Consider the following 20,044-nt stretch of genomic DNA (forward strand, 5'->3'; position numbering starts at 1 on the left):
TCCAGATCATTGAGATAAGAGATGCATTCATTAAAACATGTTCAGTAAACACTTTATCCTGATCAGGTTTGTGCTGGACCCAGAGTTTATCCCAGGAACACTAGGCATGAGGAAGAATGCACCCTGTATTGGACACCAGTCCATAGCCAGGCACTATAAATAAACAAATTCACACACTCATTCAAAGCTAGTCATAATGTAATGTAGCCAGTCCATTTACTGGCATGTTTTTGAGAGGTGGGAGGAAAATGGTGAACGTGGACATGCAAAACTGGATATGTGGAGTGAATCGAGCCAACACCTGTACCCTCTCCCTGTTCCAAAAAAAAAATCAATTTAAGACAGTCACAAATTTATTGAGAGTTAAACAGGTTAAAAAAAAGTGTCATCTCTTTACAGTCACTGCTCTTAGAACAAGTTGTGATTTAAGTGTTATATTTATCTAATCATCGCATATGCTAGAATATGTTATATAGACATCAAAATATTACAAACATGATTAAAATCCTGGATAATCAGTGAAATTTAATTAGGTCAAGTGTGAGTTTTCTAGATGTGGCTTAGCATTGTGTTGGACTAAGGGCCATTGCTAATAGCCCTATACTACTCCCAAACCATCTTATTAATCTAGATATACACCCAATAAGAAAGAAAGAAAAAACATCCTAGAAAAGAATAAAAACTTATAGTAAACAAAAGCAATCAATGACTAGTAACGTTTAACAATCAAAGACATTTCACTGTTATTAAAATGCATCATATTCTGTCTGCTGTGTGGAATTTTTAAACAGAAAATTAAAGGCACTAGAAATGACAAGAATCATTTATCTGTTAAAAAAAGAGTGTTTTTAAGTTGACCACAGGTGTCTTTATGGGAATAAATGATACTAGTATCAGAGGAAAGATGCTGATAGCATTTTGACATCAAGCCAAAAGAAGTGTTCTTTAAACTCCCTTATTCTGATGATTTTTTCTAGTGTTTACTTGATACTAAAACACTCCTTCAAACTGTTTTCTGCTTGTTGCTTTGTGATTTTTTTCCACACTGGGGGAATATCTCCAGGCTTTGCATTGTACGCTTTTGCAAACTGGTCATTAAAGTTCGCCATCACATACTTCCAGTAGTCTGAGGCCTCTATGCTGGGGTCTGCAGGGATGTGCCAATCTGGAAAGATCTCCCTATATTTCTTGTAAGGATGGTAATTATAGTGGGTCTCTAGGCATTTGAACTTTGTGTCGCTGTTCACATCAGTGGAACAAATGTTAGTGACTAATTTCTCTGATTGCTCATACCTGTATAAACCAAGTCCTTTAGGTCTGTGTACAGAAGCAGAGTGATGTGTATGAGCTTCTCCTCCTGCCTCACATGGTGCTTTGCAGAATGGACACTGTTTCCCACAGCCAAACACACGCTTGAACAGCTCGTCCTGTGGTTTGATTTTGAGTGTTTTCAGTTTGCTCTGAATGTTTCTCATCTTGAACTTAGTCTTCAGTGACTCTTCCATTTCTTCCACAGACAGCGTGAGCCAGTGGACAAATTGCTCCTGTTTGGCATTACTCAAAACCATGACTGCTTCCAAGACATCGTGTGGAATGACAAGTTTTTTTCCAAGCTCTCTGCAAATGTTCTGAATGAATCTCTTTATGCTTTCAGTTTCATCTGTCTCATGTTGTGCTTTTTTGATGGCCTCTTTTATCTCCATAATAGCTCCTTTGAGATGCTGCTGTTCCAGCTCAAAAAGTTTGTTTCCTTCGGAAAATCTGTGTGTAATTAGTTTTAATATCCAGTCTTTAACAAAGCGTTCATATGAACGTATGTAGCCCACATAGTTCTGAAAATCACTCTCAGTCAGAAGTTGTTTTAAAATAGAGTACTGAAAAAATGCACGAGTGCTGAATTGGTCCCAGTGAGCTACAGATGAATATCTCAACTGCAGGGCTCAGGCAGAGTTTTGTGAATTCTTCAGCCTTTCTCTGACACTGATCACGATTACTGAACAGATCTTTGAAATCAGCACGGTACTTCTCTTTGAATTGCTCAAGGCATCGGCGTGGGTCGTTCTCTGCAATAAAACAGTCATGCATGGCCTGGAATTCTCTTGCAGAAATAGCACAAATGTGGAGTTTAAGAGAAAGTTCAAAGTTGACAGAAAATTTCAGATTCTTGCCTGAAGTCAATTTTTGATCAATTATGTCTAGGATCTCCTGAATGTAGGTGTCATGATAATCTGATTTTCCCTCTTTTTTGTCATTAACTGACTGCATACATGCATCAATGACACTGTCTGCCAACTCTTGCAGTCTCACTGTGTGTTCAGATTTGTAAACATGATGTATCATTTTTTTTTAAAAATTTTCTGGCGTAACAATGAACTTCTCTTTGCCATATTGATCCAGTGCCACTCCATTTAACATTTCAGAGACAGAGCTTCCCTTTCGTTTCATGTTTGTTCGTAATTGGCTAAAAACACTGTTGGATATTATTTGTCTCTGCAAGCCTTTAAATGACAGCTCTTCAACAGTTTCCCGCCATATGTTTTCAAAGACGTTGTCGAGCTCTGCTTCAGACATAGTTTCTGAACATCTGTTTTTCCGGAGCTCCTCAAGAAGGTTTAGCACTTTCTTTTCCATTTTGTCAGTATGAGTTTTCTTGATGTTGTCCAAATTATTCTTTCCTGTCCTAATCTCAATAACTGCCTCTAGTTTACTCAGCACTGAGTTTTCTGTTTCCCTCCTGAGAGATTTTGCACTGTTTACAAAGTCTTCTCTGTATTTTTCCACGAGATAGACATGACCCTCTGTTTGCTCAAAGTATTTGACAAGGTTTTCCAAAATGGTCTTTTCCCTTTTATCAAGCTCTGAGGAGGCCTCGTGTTTCAGGGTCTTCAGTAAATCTTGCAGGTTTCTCTTGTCAGATTTTGATTTCAACATCTCAAAATTGGACACACTGGTTTCAGCAGATGTTAACCATGTGTACATGTGCTTTTTGAAGGACCATTCCCATTCATGGAATTTAGTGCACAGTTTCATATATGCATCAGCTACCAAGCTGTTCCTAAAGCTGAATATGAAATTTTCATATTTTACTGCATTCCATAAGCTTTTTGTCCACTCCAAAAATTCTTCAATGTTGTTTGTAGATTTCTTCTTTTTTATCAGAATGTCCATCATGTTCTTTTTGAAGTCATAGACAGCCTCAGAGTAGCCAGCATTCACTGGTGCCATTGGTGGGTTACCGTGCCAGAGCCCAGGTATATACCAGTTACCAGTCTCTGGATCATACTCCATTATATCAGTAAACTTCTTGTAGTCTTCCTTGTTTTCCATCTTAGCTGCTGCCTCTGTCATCTCATTCAGCTGCTCTAACAGGAGCTTCCGGTCTCTCATGTTTTTGTCGTGTGCAGAAACATCTGCTACATTCTGATGCACGAATGCACACATGGGTTTTTTGCCCACTTCCTTCATCCTGAGGAACGCATGCACCACAATCTGCAGAATGTCCTTCATTTCTGTGGAGTTCTCCATGGCAATGTTGATGATGGTAATGTCACTCAGTCCAACAACAAGTGTGGCCAGTTCATTGTCATGTTCATAGCTGTCATCGAGCTGTGCCAGCTCAGGCGATTTCAGTCCCTCAGTGTCAATGATCATTAAATGATCACAGTTAAGTATTTCTCTGAAATGGTCTGTGATTTTGATCAGCAACATGAAAGCTCCTCGTGTACATCTTCCACTGCTGACTGCAAACTGAACCCCAAACATGGTGTTTAGTAGGGTAGACTTTCCTGTGCTCTGGACTCCTAATACTGTGACTACCATGATCTTATTCTTGGGTTGCACTAAAATATTCAGCTCTTTCAGTACATCACTAATCCACCTTAGAGGTATATTTGAAGCGTCTCCATCAACTAGTTCAACAGGGAATCCATCTAAAAGGAGCTCAGCGCACAGTTTGGGTAAGTGTAGCATTTGTTGTCGTGATTGTATGTTTTCTGGAAGGGTGACAGCAGCTTCATACAGCTGACCCATTTCCCTCAAAAAGTGTTCAGTTCCCAAAGCACTGTTTGAGATCTGTCTGTCAAGTAATGCAATCTCCTCCTTCTTCTCAGATGATTCTTGACATTTCTCCTTGTACAATTCTCTAAGGCCAGATAGTTTTTTGCGAGACAGATTGTCTAGATTCATTCGCATCCATTTCAAGAAGTAAGATCTCTCAAGATTTGAACTTGATAATGCACTTATGAAGCAGGACATGGCTTCTGACATTTCATATCTGCTTTGCTGCTTCCTCAGTTCCATCTTCTGGTCCATCAGTTCACTTTTATAGATCTCAATGTTCTTATTCCCAGCTTTACGAAGCCTACACTCCTCTTTCTCTAATTTTCCTAATTTCTTCCAGATCTCACCCTGCAAAGGGAGCTGTTTTTCCTTAAAATTTAGTGTGTCCTGTATCCTGCTAGTGATTGCCTTTGCATTTTCTTTTGCATTTTGGCATTCGTTACTGTCTTCATCAATCAATATTCCAAATTCATATGCAACTGTGGTCATCTTCTCGAGTTGTATAGTCATCGAACTGTTTTTAACAACACCACTCACTGCAGAACACAGATTCTTGACAAAATCTGCATTGTTTTGCTTGGTCTTCAGAATGATGCTGCTTTTTTTCAAGTTCAATGCAGCAGCTGTTCTTTTCAACAAATCCAGGTTCAAGGCTTTGGTGTCTGCATTACCCACCAAAAACAATTGTGCTTTTACATGTGTATTGGTGAGTAGCTGATAGTTTGAGTCAAAATTGTCAAAAAACACAAAAACTGCTGTAGAAATCTGACAAAGGAATGAGTACTGAGTCTCAAATGTACTTATGTCCCCTCTCAGGTTTGCAAAAGCCACAGGTTCTGGGAAGATGTCTATGTTTTTACTTCCACAAGGTAGGTACCAGCTGATCTCCACCAAGCCATTTGATATTTTTCTTGGGATGTCTCCACAGTCCATGTCATGGTGCACAAATGTATCATGATATTGCTGTGGATTACTGAGCAGCTTGTTCAAGATTTGAGATTTGGAAATGCTACACTCTCCAAGTCTTACAAACGACACTAAGGGTAAGTCAGCCAAAACGATCCTGTCTTCCACAAACCCTCTTGGATCAGACAAAGAGTGTGGTCTAAACTTCTTCACAATATCTCTTAAGGCCCAAAGCATGAGCATGCTCTGCTGTGTGTCACAATTAGGAAGCAGTAAAGGCACAGAGAATTGGCACATAGACATTTTCAAGGCAATCTCTTGTTGAAGAAAACTGTCTGAACAAAGGAAGAGTGCAGTTATGATGTCCAAAGGATTTACTTTATGGCTAGAGTCCTGGTTAAGGACAAGACTGTCCAGATCATTATACAGATCCAAACTCAAGTCCTCATCCTCATCAGTTAATAATGCACATTTGACACTTCTTGCAGTCACATTCACCATCATAAGTTTCTTGAGAAAAAGCCATGGTAAATTTGATCGAGACTGTGCTGGATCATCTGTCACTGTGCTCTTGTCTATCTGTAGTACAGTACTCAGGGAGAGTTTATCAGCGAGGTGTTGCTTCAGCCCAACATCCTGAAGAAAGCTCTCAAGATTGGTTTCTAATAAATAAATAAATAAAATAATTTATTTGCATATCCCAATCAAAAGTTTGGATTAAAACCAGTTGCCATAAGGTTTAAAGACCTGCAAAGTGTAGATAAATACTTACGAGTTGTGGCGAATGACACAGCTCTCTTGCTTGTGCTGCCATTTTTAAGTACTGCTGCAATGTGGAAGGAGTACTTTTTTCCTGGAGTCAGGTTATTGATAACAAGTGTGTTATTGTCTGTTTCTTCTTCATGAACAGTTCTACCATTCTGGGAACACACCACATGGTACTTCTTCTCTACGGAAGCAGATGGATGCCAGGATAGAGTAACTGATGTACTACCAATATTCTTAACCTTGATGCTTTCAGGTGGGTTTGGAACTGTAATGAAAAAAAAGTTGAAGTAGTAATGGCATGGTAAATTAAATTGAGATATATTAGACATATATTACTACAAAAACATTAAACTGGTTATTACGTGTATATGCAGACACTTTGCCTCTTGAACTCTGGTTTCCATTTTCTGAGACTGCAACCACTGTAAAAGTGTACTCGGTGCCTGGGCACAGGCCTGACACTTCAGCATAATTCTGTGAAAGGGTCTGGATGCTTGAGGACGTGCTGCTGGAGCACCTCAGCTCAAATGTTGATATGCTGTCTAGGCATTTCCACACAAGTCTAGCAAAGTCAGTCCCAATGGACTGCACTGAAATGTCATATGGTGCAGGAACATCTGTGTAGAACAAAGATAATTCAACTCAGCAAACATGATCAACTGCAATGTTTGTGTTGGAAAGTGATCTGTTAAAAATTTTATAACATTACGTTCTGGAGTGTCTGTCTCCTCTTCTAGATGTGATTCTGCAGATTGATTTTCATAAAGATTTGGTTGTAGCTCTGTGTCAAGGAAATCTTGAGCGTCTTCAAATTGCTTGATTTGGGAATATTTGAACAAGAATATGAGTGATGAGTTTGAGTAAATGTCTAACAAACAGCCTGGCATGTAAATCAAATAAATAAAATACTATGCTCAGTGCTTACCTCTTCATCAGAAGTCTCCATTATGTATAGTATGAGTACAATCAGTCTTCACTGGCAAACTATACAAATCACACACAATTAATATTTTAAGTAGTTAGACACAGTGAAGTCATTTTAGAGACAGCAAAAACAAATAGTAGCAGACATACCAAAGATTGAAAATGTTTCTGATTATTTATCAGGTCAAGAAAAAAAAATGTTTAAAAGGAACAATGGATATTTAAAAAAACGTCTACAACCCTGTTAAAATGGCAGGTTTTTGTGAAGATAAATCATGTCAGATCTTTTCCCACCTTTAATGTGAAATTACAAAGTATACAAATGAAGTGAAAAACAACCAGAAACTTTTTAGGGAAAAAAGGAAAAATAAACAACTTACAACAACCTAGTTGCATAAGTGTGCACAACTTCATCTTCAGCTTACCAGCAGTCACCTGAAGGTTTTGCACTAAAATCGTATTTGTAGCTACTCATGATTCCCTCCACCTGGAAAAAAGCCCCAGTTCTGGCTGAAGAAAAGCAGCCCTAAAGCAAGATGTTGCCACCACCATGGTTCACCATGGGTATGGTGTTCTTTTGGTGATGTGCTTTTGCACCAAACATACCTTTTGGAATGATGGAATTATTATACCTTTTGGAATTGGTCTCATCAGACCATAACACATTTTGCCACATAGTTTGGGGTGATTTAGTTGGGGTTGGATGTTTTTTGTGAGAAAGCGCTTCTGCCTAGCCACCCTACCCCATAGCCCAGACATATGAAGAACATGAGTGATTGTTGTCACATGCAGAGAGTAATCAGTACTTGTCAGATATTCCTCCAGCACCTTTAATGTTGCCATAGGTCTCTTGGCAGCATAAGTTTTTGTCCTGTCCTTTCGTAAATTTTGGAGGGACGTCCTGTGATGTCACTGCGGTGCTCCATTTTATCTATTTGTTGATGATGGCCTTCGCAGTGTTCCATGGTACATTTAATGTTTTGGAAATTCTTATATACCCCTCTCCTGATCGATACCTTTCAACAAGTGAGACACTGTACATGCTTTGTAAGCTCTTTGCAGACCAAGGAGATGTAGAGAAAATCCTACAGAAACAGCTGATCTTTATTTGGGGTTAATAAGAATAATTTCACTGATGACAGCTGTATGATAATTACTTTTTACAACATGAGATTGAATGTGATTGGTTCATTCCGAACACGGCCACATCCTCAATTATAAAGGGTGTCCGCACTTATGCAACCAGGTTACTGTAAATTTTTTATTTTTCCTATTGTCCCCTAAAATATTTTTGATTGTTTTTCACTTAATTTTTATACATTGTAATTTCACATTGAGGGTGGAAAATGTTCTGACATGATTTATCTTGGTCTTATTTTTTTTCAAAAACCTGCCATTTTAACAGGGGTACAATATCCATTATATATTGTGCTATGTTCAAAACACAAGTCATTTTATTCATTTTAAACAGTTCATAACAGTTAGTCATTACCCATGGCATCATACGTAGCGCAGCACTGGTAATACTGGTAAAACCATTAGCATTAACTGTGGTTAATTTGCTGAAACCACTAAAGAGTGACAAGGACTCTGGATTTTCCCCTCCCCGCCAGCAGAGGTTGCACATGCAAGAGTTCTAGCACAACGTCTGCCAGTAGCACACACTGTATTCTAGCCTTGTTTCTGAATATAGACCTTTTGTGAGTGGATCTGTGCCTGGAATCTTGAAATTAGCATATCATCTTAAGGCAATTCATAAAATGTTCTATATGCTTCTTATCAGATAAAAGGTTTGTGTGGGAATCATGCATCCACAGATAAGGGACTTCCTTCCATTACAGTACTGTTACAGTAAACCAAAAGGACAAAACCTGATACATCACACCAGTAAAGCATCAAAAGCACCTCCCAGCCATTGTTTGGCTCTCCAAGGATGAGTGGGGCCACAAAGGAAAGAAATTAAAAATTCTAAATGATGAAAGGGGATTGCACATAAAAAAGGGATATGACACTGATTATCTAATGAGAGTGATTAATTAAATTTACAGCATAGCACATTGCTGATATGTACCTTGCACTTCTGCTGCTTCCAGTATAAATTTTCCCCACCTATTTTCCCTGCAGTTGCTAGCTAAAGATTAGGGTGTGTTGGCTAAGCCTGAGGAGTAGTGTGAGCAGAAACGAAACTGTGCATACCAGATATCTGGTAGTACCTCTTATGTATATATTCATTATTCATCATGAATGTGTGATATATATTTGTCGAGATTTCTAACCTTATAAAATAATAATATAAGTGTAAGCATAAGCAGTTCTACAGGAAGAGCTCAGAAATATAAGTTTTAACATTCACATATCAGGACAGAAAATAAATGCTGTTTAGTTCTACTGTCCCAATTTCCCTGATATAGCTTTCTAATACATCTGAATATCTTTCAGGCTTCAGTGTAAATCATAAAATGTTCTTTAAAAAGATTATTAAACAGCTGAAAGGTATTTAAAAAAATTATCTTTTTTATATACACATGAAATTTTAGACTAACTAATGCCTGTACAGCTTGTTTGATGATAAACCAGATATTTAAGTCCAGGCCTGTACTTACACGTTCGTCTGGAAGAAGCAACGTTTGAAAGAAGTCTTCAGACACCTCCTTTATACAGGATGCGTCAGAAGGAGTAAACCATTTTAGTTTGTTTATTATTCATTAATATCGACGTCCGTATTCAATATTCTTAAGCGCTACTCGTTGCTCTTGACATTCTTTGGTGTTTATTAGCCTGAGTCCTGTCTTGTGTGTGAAGGATTTCCTATCCAGAGTAAAGTGTGTCTTGGTGATGGTTTCGTCCATATCGAAAAGAAACCGAAAGTTTCATTTCCGAGGAAATGAAAATAAATGTGTGATACTCCAGGGTGCGCCGGTGTTGTGCCGAAAAAAGCACCTCTGTCGTGACAGAGCACCCCCCTCGCGGGAACGCGCGTTTGAAGATAGTCGACAACCAAACGTACAGAATAATAACCAAAGACGTTTTAATCATTTAAACATGGAGTAAACGTCAAAAGGGACGAAATGAATAGCAACCTACACAAATCAATAGCATTTTCATTCCACGTCGCATCCTGTTCAAATTAAAGTCCAGACAGCTACAATTAGAAAGTGTGTTGGAGTGTTGTTTAGCAATTGTTTAGCAGCAGGGTAAGGACTAGGCAAGCTGGCAGGGAACAAGTTCATGAAATTCTTCCAAACACAGAGAGCAGAGACTGCAGTGCTGTTTAAGTCCACTAGATGTCCTCAGCGTATCAAATGTTACTGGTGGTCTGGCTTAGTTCAGCCTACAAAAGAAGCCTGTAAGAAGGCATGTTGATACACTGTAAAATAACTATATCAGTAGCATATAACACATTTGTATTTTGTTTTGATGTAAAAATGTAAAAAAAAAAAAAAAAAATGTATTGAGTATTGTTTTGATTGATGTAAGGAGGCTATTTCAAAAGCAGGCTTTTGAATTGGCTTCGTCTGAACTTCATACACTTCAAATGGAACCAGTGTGATTCACCTTGACTGTTCAAGTACTCAGTCATAGGTGGTATATGATAATATATATATATATATATATATATTTTTTTTTTTTAATTTATTTATTTCAAATTTTATGAGGGTTCAAGCCAAGGCTTGGCTGCATGTGAATAACCGCTAATTTTTTTTTTTTCCCTTTACTACAAAAAAAAAAAAAAAACACAGGAACAGGACTAAAACACTAGTCACAGACCATCACAGAAAAGTTATTAATATCTAGAGAATTTAAGGTTTTGATTGCTGGTGTGGCATTTGTGAAATTAAATGTCATAAAGATACAGTGTTATGAATACAGCATAGTTTGTATTTTTCTTTTCTTTTTGCCTTCAGACATACCCAATTCCAAATAGATAATAAAGTACCACCTCAACTCACAAACACTGAGGACACTGGGGATGTGACATGTCTGTATTATTCCTTTATTCTTCTCATTATTAGGCTTTCATTTTACTTTTTTGAGATTTTGGCAATGTCATAGGCCTACAGACTAACCACACCTTCACCCCACTCTAAGTAAGATGTGTCCCTGAAGATGTGTCTACAGTGCTGCTGTGGGTTTAGGATCACACCCTAAAGCCCCCTTATGAGATTTAAATGTTGATTTAAATGCTCGTAACAGTTAGACAGGAAGGTGGCTGTCCTGAATTTTAGGGATTGTTTTGCAATATTCCTTCTACAAAACATTTTAAACCATTAGCATGTAAATAGAAGACAGATTACAGATTACACTTTACCAGAGTTAACAAACGGACTATTAATATTTGAAAGTGAGGTGTGCAGCAGGTATATAAAGTTGCCCCAGTTTAATCCTGAACTTGTATTACTGTCTGTGTGGATTTTCTGTGTATGTTCTCCCTGCGTCCCCGTGGGTTTCCTCTGGGTTCTCTGCCTTCCTCCCACATCCTAAAAACATCCCAGTAGGTAGATTGGCTAGGATCAATTGCCCCTAGGTGTGAAAATGTGAATGTGTGTGCATGTCACATCGTGACTATACGAGATAAAGTGGTTAGTGAAAGTGAGTGAGTGAGTGAGAGAGAGAGAGAGAGAGAGAAAGAGAGAGAGAGAGAGAGAGAAAGAGAATGGTCCATAATGCACTAAAATGAACAACAAAACTGCCAAATAGGAAGTGAGGTCATGTCTAATGATTTAACCACTCCTGTTCCATATGGAAGCCAAACCTTGGCTATGTCTTTGGAATACTAATGGACTTTGCTCTGTGGTCACTGGGAGGTGCTACAGTACTGTTAGAAAATTTAGCGCCCTCTAAGTTGTCCCTCAGGGGGAGCCTTTAAATGTAGAACCCTACAACAGTCTGTGTTCCTATCAGAAACCTTTCAGGAGGCTCAGAACCCTTAATTATCTAATGAACCCTTCAAGAATCATATTTTTCTAAGTGTGTACCAAGTACCTAGACAGTTTACAGTGGATATAAAAAGTCTACTACACCCCTGTTAAAATGGCAGGTTTTTGTGATGTTTTAAAAAAAAAAAAAAAAAACAAGATAAATTATGTCAGAACTTTTTCCACCCTCCATGTGAAATTATAATGTATTAAGTATATAATATATAATATATTAATATTATAATGAATTAAGTAAAAGTCAATCTATATAATATATTAATATTATAATGAATTAAGTGAAAGTCAATCAGAAACATTTTAGGGAAAAATAGGAAAAATAAAAAAGTTACAATAACCTGGTTGCATAAGAGTGCAGACCCTTTTATAATTCTGAATGTGGCTGTGTTCAGAATGAACCAATCACATTCAATCTCATGTTCAAACGTAATTATCATACAGCTGTCATCAGTGAAATTATTCTGATTAACCCCAAATAAAGACCAGCTGTTTCTGCAGGATTTTCTTCACATTTTCATGCATCATGCTTTAGGGCTGCTTTTCTTCAGCCGGAACTGGGGCTTTTATCAAGGTGGAGTGAATCATTAATACCTAAAAACAACACAAGGTGGAGTGAATCATTAACAGCTACAAATACCACATTTTAGTGCAAAACCTTCAGGTGTCTGCTAGTAAGCTGAAGATGACAAAGAATTTCACCTTTCAGCACGACAATGACCCAAAGCATACATCCAAATCAACGGAGGAATGGCTTAACCAAAAGTCCCTATGCTATCCCTAAATCCCTCCTCATGGTGCAACCACAGTAAACAAGTCTGCAAAGATGTCAATCTGTAGACTTGTACTGATACACATGCACAAACAGAAACTGAAAAAAAAAACAACAAATAGCCTATAGAATCACCTTTTTTTTTTTAATCCTGTTTGCATCTCATTGACTGAACTACTCCTATTACAAGAGTGCTGTTTTAAGCACTCTGTTTAAAACAGTATAGTATGTGCATGCATTGTGCTCAGTGTGTCTTCTAAGTGCAAATCCCTATAAATTTTGCCAAGAATCATGTTGTAGGGGTTACTGGGCACAGCATGATCGCTTTTTCTTCTTTATAAAAGTACAAATGTTTCATTTGCATCATGTTTAAATGATATTATGATGAACTTTGTATTATTTTGCCCACTAGAGGGCATAAGAGTCTATGTTAAAATCCCCAGAAGAAATTCTTCAAGCAGTACAGCAAGTGTCCCAGATATGGCTGCACTCCTCAAAAATATAAAAAGCAGTGTAGGTCAGAAAAATTCAGAAGGACTTGTATTAGACATGTGCAAATATTAAGATATTACAATAATTACCTAACAATATTGTTATAATATTGTTAAGAAAAACACATTTACCTGTACCTATTGTGTGAAATGAATTTTTAATCATCATACATCATCATCTAGGTCACTATGCACATGACATTTTCTTATCTTCAATTGCTCGTTAGCTTAATGAAACAAAGGTAGTGATAATAATTTGAAGTTTGCACAACTATGCATTTTGAATATCATTTGACATCTAACCAATTATCGGGACATGTGCAACTATTCTCAGCTTAGTTTAATGGAGCAGAGAGGAAATGACAATAATTTGTCCACAATAATATCATGCATGTAGAATATCATGATCATGGTTTAATGGACCAACAGAAAACTTTTAGAATTGATATTTATGCCAGACACAGTAGTACTGTGGGTAGTGTTGCTGCCTCACAGCTCAAGGGTCCCCGGTTCAATCCTAAGCACCCATGTTCCTGTGGGCTTCCTTGGGGTTCTCCGGCTTCCTCCTACTGTCCGAAAACATTCTGCTAGGTGGACTGTCTATGATATATTGTCTGTGTGTGTACTGCAATGGACTGCCATCCCATCTTCTCCCACCTTGCTCTCAGTGTTTCTGGGATAGGCTCCAGACCCACCACAACCCTGACCAGGATAAAGTGCTTGCTGAAGATGAATGAATTAATATTTATGCCAAACAATTTAGAAAACCAAACAGCTGGGTAACATTAGCACAAAATTTCTAAACTCTGGTCCTAGAATACCCCCTGTCCTTCACATTTTAGTGTTTTCACTGGACCAGGGTTGGGAACCTGTGGCATAACTAATAAGTGGAATCAGAATCATGGTTATGTTTGTGGCAGACAAAGATTATAGAAGGAGCTTTGATCGAGAGATTCAACTCTTCTCCACGCCACCCAACCATTCTTCTGCAGAAACTCCCTTTCCGGGACAGGACCGTAATAGTGCGGATCCATTATCAGCAGGTAGCTGCCTTCTTTCCCGGTGCATACACCCAGAATGCCTTTGGAGGAGTTGTCCCTGTCTCCACCCATCATCACCGGTGATCCGCGGGTGATGAAATGTTGGTGCAGGTCCTGAGCCGCCCGCTTGAGCTCTGTTCCCCCACTGCGCACGTGCACCAGCCGGCAGGGGACATCATACAGCTGGTCAAGAACCAGAGCAGCCTCATAAGTCCCTATCCACTCTTTAGAGCCTAAAAACGAGGCCGGTTTGTCTCCTACTGTAACTAGAGCTTGCTGGATTTCAGGGAGACTTGGTGGAGGTCTGGATTTTCCACCATGAGGTACATTATTGATCCAAGAGCCTATGGTCTGAACAGTCCGGTATCCACAACCCCAGCCTCTGTCATCCTGTCCATCACAGCCGTAATGATAATACACACACTGTCCTGATATAACAGAACATCTCTCGTAGTCTGTCAACGGCAGAGCCAGTCCTTCATGTGCGTTTTTCACTAAAACGTCTTTTACACGTTTGTTTACAGTTGTAAGCGGATCCTCTCTGTGTACTCGCTCTCCCCAGTCTATATCTTCTTCCCGTGTCCTCTCCATGAAGTGCAACAATAACAACAACAATAACAACAACAAAAACAGCAGCAGCAGCAAACCAGCCAGACCAGGTTCAATATTATGCAGAGCTATTTGTTTATTGTACAAAAGACATAATCTCTTTCACTAATGCATTAATAAATTTAAAATGTTCTGTAGTTCCTCGTACAACTAGCAATGCCGGGAGGTCCGTCTACAAAGTCCTTCCGTACTGGGCAATAGCTCGTGTTTAACAGTTCCGCGTTTTTTTTTTGTTTGTTTTTTTTTTGTTTTGTTTTGTTTTAGTTCAGTTTTGTTTTAAAACCTTTCCTCTTTTAAAAAAAATATTTATTTTAAAAATACAGTAATACTTCACTAAGGACAAAATTAATAAAACAGCCATTGCTAAGATCATATATTAACTAACTGGGTTAAGAATAGTATATTATATAATAGTGGGCTAATGCTAAATCACAAATTCAATTGCCAAATCTTCCAAAATAATTGAATCAAAAATAAATGAAGCAAGGTTTCTGGGTGAACATCACAAAAGTAGCAGTTTTAAAATTTGGGCCTAGTACAAATAACGCTAAAAGTATTTAAAAGCGCTTACAGGTGAAAGTGATAGAGCTGATTGGAGGCGTCCTATAAGGCTCCTTTTCTAACGCATTTCGAGCTTCATTCTAATAATATAATATAATATAATGTAATATAATATAATATAATATAATATAATATAATATAATATAATATAATATAATATAATATAATATAATATAATATAATATAATATAATATAAAATAAAATAAAATAAAATAAAATAAATGCCCTACAATGCTCCAGAGTGTACTGTTTATCAGTTTAGGGCTTCTTGCGGCGTCAGTCCCGCGAGCATCATACGAGAGTTTCAGCGACTTTACTACACAGAAGACGCCGGAAATACTGTTTTCAAATCAAGATTCTCCCAAAATATTCTCCGGACGTTCATTTTCAAAAGCTGAAAATGTCCCTGAGCCTAACAATGGCGGTCTGGTTGTGAAGTGTGAGGAGCAAAACTGGAGAATTGTGGTGAAAAGGCAGTACTTTGGACGCGGTGTTTCTCTTCCCACATCAGTTCGGCTGGGTGAAGATGGCGCCGCTGGAGACTGCACTCCTCTGAAAGACTTCACTACTTCTACCGAGATGGTCATTTCTGCTGGATTACAAGACTGTGGAAGTGAATCTCGGGTAAGAAGCCAAATTGGTAGCACTAGCCTAATTAGGAAATTATCCAGCATTATAGGGTTAGACCAGGCAAAGTTTTTCCAGGCATAGCCTGGCCTGATTCAGGCAGCTTGGGATGTGTTGTGGGATGCTTTTCTGCTCACCATGGTTGTAAAGAGTGATGCTGGGGGAGGGGGGGAAACCCTCGTAGAATTTGCAAGGGTTTTAATGGTTGTAATGGGAATTGTATTGTATGCCTTCTATTGGTGGCATGTTATGTCTGGTGGATACCGTTAAGGACTGGTAATGGTTTTAATGGTTAGCTGATGGTTTGTAATGGCATTTATAGTGGAAACCATTAGAATTTCTGTGATGGTTTCTATTGTTTTTTTCAGCAGGGATGCCTTACCGTAGCCTTCACACCAACTCGAACCAGTTTGGCCATTCTCTTATCATTTCTGCCCACAGAACTCCTGCTCCCTGGATGTTTTTTGTTTGTTTGTGTTTGTTTTTGTTTTTCTCATCATTCTGTGTGAACTCTGACTGTTGTGCATGCAAATCCCAGAAGATCAGCATAGAAAAATTGTTATATAGCAATTTATTCAAAAACCTTTAAAAAAAAGATTGACATGAACACAATTGCTTAGTGTCGCTTTAATTTCCAGGTAAGTGGCAACTGGCTCATTTATTCCAATAAGCTGGTATTTTCGCCTGGTACGCCGCTAACCTGGGATGGTGTCCTTGTATTGAAACATCCACCTACAGTCGTTCCTATTGAATGCCGTTATAAAAGGTGGGCTGCATTTCAAAAATAGTGTTCTGGGGTTGTGGCTTGCGGTGTATTCTCCTTCCTTCTTCTTACCAGAAATGTTTCATCTCTTGCTGTGGATCCTACAGAAAGTTTCGAGTGAGTGCAGAACCACTGAGCCCCACCTGGCTGCCCATGACCTCAACCATTGAAGCAGTAGGGTTACTGCACTTCTCTCTCAGTGTAATTAAAGGTGAACTGTACCTTAAGATGTACCTTGATTTTCAATATGGACTGCTCCTTTTCTGCCATTCATTTATCATTTTGTCATGCATTAGGTGTAGCTGTCAATAGATTAGTACTTCCCTTTTACTTTGTAATGTGTCAGAAAGTTAATAAGTTCCCCAAAACTCTGTTTGAAGCTTCCTTGATAACTCGATCCTACCTCTTTCAGCCCATGAACCAGAAATCAAAGAAAGTCCACCATCTTTAAGAATATACCAGTTCTTAAATGTAGCTGGAGAAATTGAAGATAATCTCCTGAGACAAATACTCCAGTAATCTTACATATGTCTCCAAATTCAAATATTCCATCAGGTTTACTAAAAGCATACTACTGTATGTTTGGAGAGATGTACAGTTTACTTTTGATATACTATCATGTCTTTTTCAGTGGATAAGGAAATGAGGAGGTGCAGTTTGAGAAATGAGAAGCACCCCTGTTTGTGTTTCATCTCAGGTGATGTAGGCTCCCTTCGTCCGTCCACAATATTCCAGCAGGGAGAGCCATTGTTCCTGGAAGCAGCAGTGCATGGTCCTATGCACCGTCCACTACGAATCTATGTGGACCACTGTGTGGCTACTGTTGATTCTTACCCATTATCAAGGCCTAGCTATGAGTTCATATCCAACCATGGGTTAGTGGTGCAGTGTGTATCCAAACATTATTGACTAACGTTTCTGACTAACTGTTCTGTTCTGACAAACTGCTATATTTGCTCATGTCGTAGGTGCCTGATAGATAGCATGTGGCCATACTCATCCTCTAAGTTTTACAGCAGGCCAAAGCAGAATATTCTCAGGTTCAGTGTACAGGCACTCTACTTCCCTCAAGATCTGAGAAAACAGGTGACTGTATGTCTGTTATAATGTAAGTTATGCATCTGTCATTAGGGTGCTCCATAATGGTTTTAACATGATGCCAAAGCCATGTACTAATACCATGTAGGTGCCTCACAGTTCGACCAATGGTTATATGTAGCTGTTTTTAATATTTAAAATGGATGCAGTGCACCTTTATCTATTGAGTATGAGTTTGCAATGCTTAGATTTTCATCAGTTGCCACTTGAGAGCTGCTCCTGATTACACTCTGCCTGACTCCCAAAACAAAGCTTGCTATTTTCATGGACCTTCATTCAGGTCAGTCCATTGATTTATGATCTTATTAAACTATTATATGATAAAGAGTAGTAAGACGTCATGTAATAAAACTTGACCACTGATACCAGCTTGATAGCAAAAAATGGCACATTTGTTTAAAAATTTACTGAAGTCATCATCACTCCTGAACATTGTTTGATTTTTGCAGTTGGCATGCAGTAGAGGGGAGCAGCAATGTGTGTCTGTGTTGTGAAACTGCAGACTGCAAGTCTGGGAAGGTGGACATGTCCGGCACATATCTAGGTTTGTTTGTTTGAGAGAGAATAACTGTACATTCACTGGTATCACTGTTATAATGAGCATGATAAGTTTGCATGAGAGAAATTTTATTCCTCAGAATCCTTAACTTGTCTCTTAAAGAGGAGCAGACCAGATTTGTTGGCCCACTTCACATTCTGCCCTCAAACGTACACTGGACTGGAAAACTTACCATAGGGACATGAGTCTCACCTGAGCCCTTCATCTAAGGTATGAAACTTTACACTTCACTTATTTGTGGACAGAAATGTACAGAATGATCAAGTTCATCCAAAGAGTTGGCATCTACAATTATCTTCCTAATAAACCCCTGATTTAGTTTCAAAAATCTTTCACAAAGATTCCATTTCTATTATAGATATTTCACATTTTGATATTCCTGCTTGTAAAACAACAGTCCTTTACTGCCAAAAGGTTATACTGATAAGTGTAATGGTAGCTTACCAAAAGTTGAGAGTTCAAATCTCAGGACTGCCAGAAAGCCACTATGCAATGATTGTACTCTATTTCGTTTGTGCATTTCTTTAGATAAACACATCTGCCAAAAGAAATGAAGGTAAATATTTGGAGACCAAAACCAAAATACTGAATTATGCTTACAGTCGGTTTTATTTTTAAATGTAAATTATTACAGAATTTCCTTTCTTATTAATGCATTTATCATAATCATAATGTATCTTTTATTTGTCATTAAAGTCTATACTTCTTGTTAAGTGATGCTCATTTTTTATTAATGTTGTGTAGTGATGAAATGCAGTTTCATGAGGTGTCTTCAATCTTTTGAATTCTGATTTTTTTCCTTCTCAGTGTTTTGAAGAATCTGTATCTCTTCCCAGTGCAGTGTCATAATTCAAAATATCCCCATATGGCTGCTATCAGCAGAGAAATGAAGAAAAAATACCTTGTTGTGTGTCACGTATGCAAGTCATGTTTACACAGTGTTCGTCATATGCACTGGAGCTGTGAAGAAAATTTGCTCTTTCTGTATGCTCAAACAGTTTGGATTAAAGAGATTTGACAAATGTGAGATAAATGTATAGACTGTCTTCTTGCTTATGTGTGTTTTCATGGTACTGAGGAATGTTTTTCTGTGCCTTATTTTTTCCTAAAGCAAATATTTGCTAGTGTTTGGTTGTCAGCCCCCTACACATTAAACTGCATTAAACCTTTAGCCCAGTTTTGTGTGTTCCACAGTCAGTAGTGATTACTGATAGCTCTCCTCTCCTACAGATATTAAGGAATTAAATTATACATGAAAACCAGATATTTCAGGCCTTTGATTTATCATGTTGCAACATATGAAAGCTGTGTCCTGTAAGGCAGTTTACATTTTCCTAGAAATATGCCAACAAGCTAGTTCTGCACGTTTCAGCAAACATTGTCAGCAAACATGATAATGATGGAGCCACTTATAGAGCCGGTCATGTACGTCTGCTTTCTTTGAAATGGTTGTACGTGCTGGATCACCTCCGCTGCCCCCGAACGTATAGAAGAGGTTTTCATGTCACATTTCTATTCAACTTTGTTCCACAGCACCACTTTCTTTTTTTAATCATTTAAATCAGTTAGACATCTTTCTCTTTTGTTCTTAATGTTCTGTTAAGATTATTCAGCTAGTTGGTCATTGCTGGTGACTTTAGCAGGAAGACTTTTGTTCTGCTCACAAGTTTCTGTGTTTGCTGTAATGATAAAGACGTGCATTACAAAGTGGTCTTCTTAAAATCAACCACCAATGTCCGCAAACAACTCAATATTTAGGACCAGTTGCAAAGGTTAGAGTTAGGGATTGTTCTGGCTGTTTGTGTTCCTTATGACTTAATTCATATAAAATTGAAACCACGTCCAGATCTATGTCTCTCAATGTTTCCCAATCTGGCATGAGATCAGGTCTAATTAAGTTATGTAACAGGTGATAATTTACTGGCATCTTGTGTT

The 20,044-nt window shown here is 38.2% G+C and overlaps 3 protein-coding genes across 6 annotated transcripts; 1 reads left to right on the top strand and 2 right to left on the bottom strand.

The window, feature by feature from the left end:
- Window positions 1–319: 319 nt before the first annotated feature.
- LOC113540289 (interferon-induced very large GTPase 1) lies at window positions 320–9,636 on the bottom strand. The gene is given in 7 exon segments (XM_034303764.2): window positions 320–1,899; window positions 1,901–5,627; window positions 5,738–5,998; window positions 6,096–6,350; window positions 6,443–6,548; window positions 6,659–6,717; window positions 9,261–9,636. Coding segments are annotated over 6 exon segments (5,289 nt in total). The 5' UTR covers window positions 6,680–6,717; window positions 9,261–9,636; the 3' UTR covers window positions 320–980.
- Window positions 9,637–11,956: 2,320 nt separating this feature from the next.
- Window positions 11,957–15,176, bottom strand: ufsp1 (UFM1-specific peptidase 1 (non-functional)). Its single transcript, XM_026937075.3, has one exon. It carries the CDS (start codon window positions 14,480–14,482, stop codon window positions 13,757–13,759), a length of 726 nt encoding a protein of 241 aa, XP_026792876.1. The 5' UTR covers window positions 14,483–15,176; the 3' UTR covers window positions 11,957–13,756.
- A 53-nt stretch (window positions 15,177–15,229) lies between these two features.
- LOC113540507 (zona pellucida sperm-binding protein 3) lies at window positions 15,230–19,398 on the top strand. Of its 4 annotated transcripts, none has more exons than XR_008301656.1 (10): window positions 15,232–15,686; window positions 16,328–16,455; window positions 16,560–16,663; window positions 17,150–17,327; window positions 17,421–17,538; window positions 17,739–17,830; window positions 18,000–18,094; window positions 18,189–18,319; window positions 18,638–18,665; window positions 18,917–19,398. XR_008301656.1 is itself a non-coding variant. In XM_053233590.1 (8 exons), exons 1-8 carry the CDS (start codon window positions 15,294–15,296, stop codon window positions 18,284–18,286), a joined length of 1,206 nt encoding a protein of 401 aa, XP_053089565.1. In that variant the 5' UTR covers window positions 15,230–15,293; the 3' UTR covers window positions 18,287–18,322. The 4 variants fall into 4 exon arrangements, 2 of the variants coding, with proteins under 2 accessions (XP_053089565.1, XP_053089566.1); XR_008301657.1 differs by having other exon boundaries at window positions 15,235–15,686; window positions 18,212–18,319; window positions 18,917–19,302; XM_053233590.1 differs by lacking the exons at window positions 18,638–18,665; window positions 18,917–19,398 and having other exon boundaries at window positions 15,230–15,686; window positions 18,189–18,322.
- The last annotated feature ends 646 nt before the right edge of the window (window positions 19,399–20,044 follow it).

The sequence above is a fragment of the Pangasianodon hypophthalmus genome, chromosome 4 (assembly GCF_027358585.1).
Source record: "Pangasianodon hypophthalmus isolate fPanHyp1 chromosome 4, fPanHyp1.pri, whole genome shotgun sequence".
Lineage (NCBI taxonomy): Eukaryota > Metazoa > Chordata > Actinopteri > Siluriformes > Pangasiidae > Pangasianodon > Pangasianodon hypophthalmus.

Bases quoted from the DNA above. Each gene is read 5' to 3' on its own strand.
- LOC113540507 (XM_053233590.1), top strand. From the start codon at position 15,294: ATGCTCCAGAGTGTACTGTTTATCAGTTTAGGGCTTCTTGCGGCGTCA. The intron at 15,687-16,327 runs GTAAGAAGCCAA...TTTAATTTCCAG, and splicing joins ACTGTGGAAGTGAATCTCGG to GTAAGTGGCAACTGGCTCAT. The intron at 17,831-17,999 runs GTCAGTCCATTG...TGATTTTTGCAG, and splicing joins TTTCATGGACCTTCATTCAG to TTGGCATGCAGTAGAGGGGA.
- ufsp1 (XM_026937075.3), bottom strand. From the start codon at position 14,482: ATGGAGAGGACACGGGAAGAAGATATAGACTGGGGAGAGCGAGTACAC.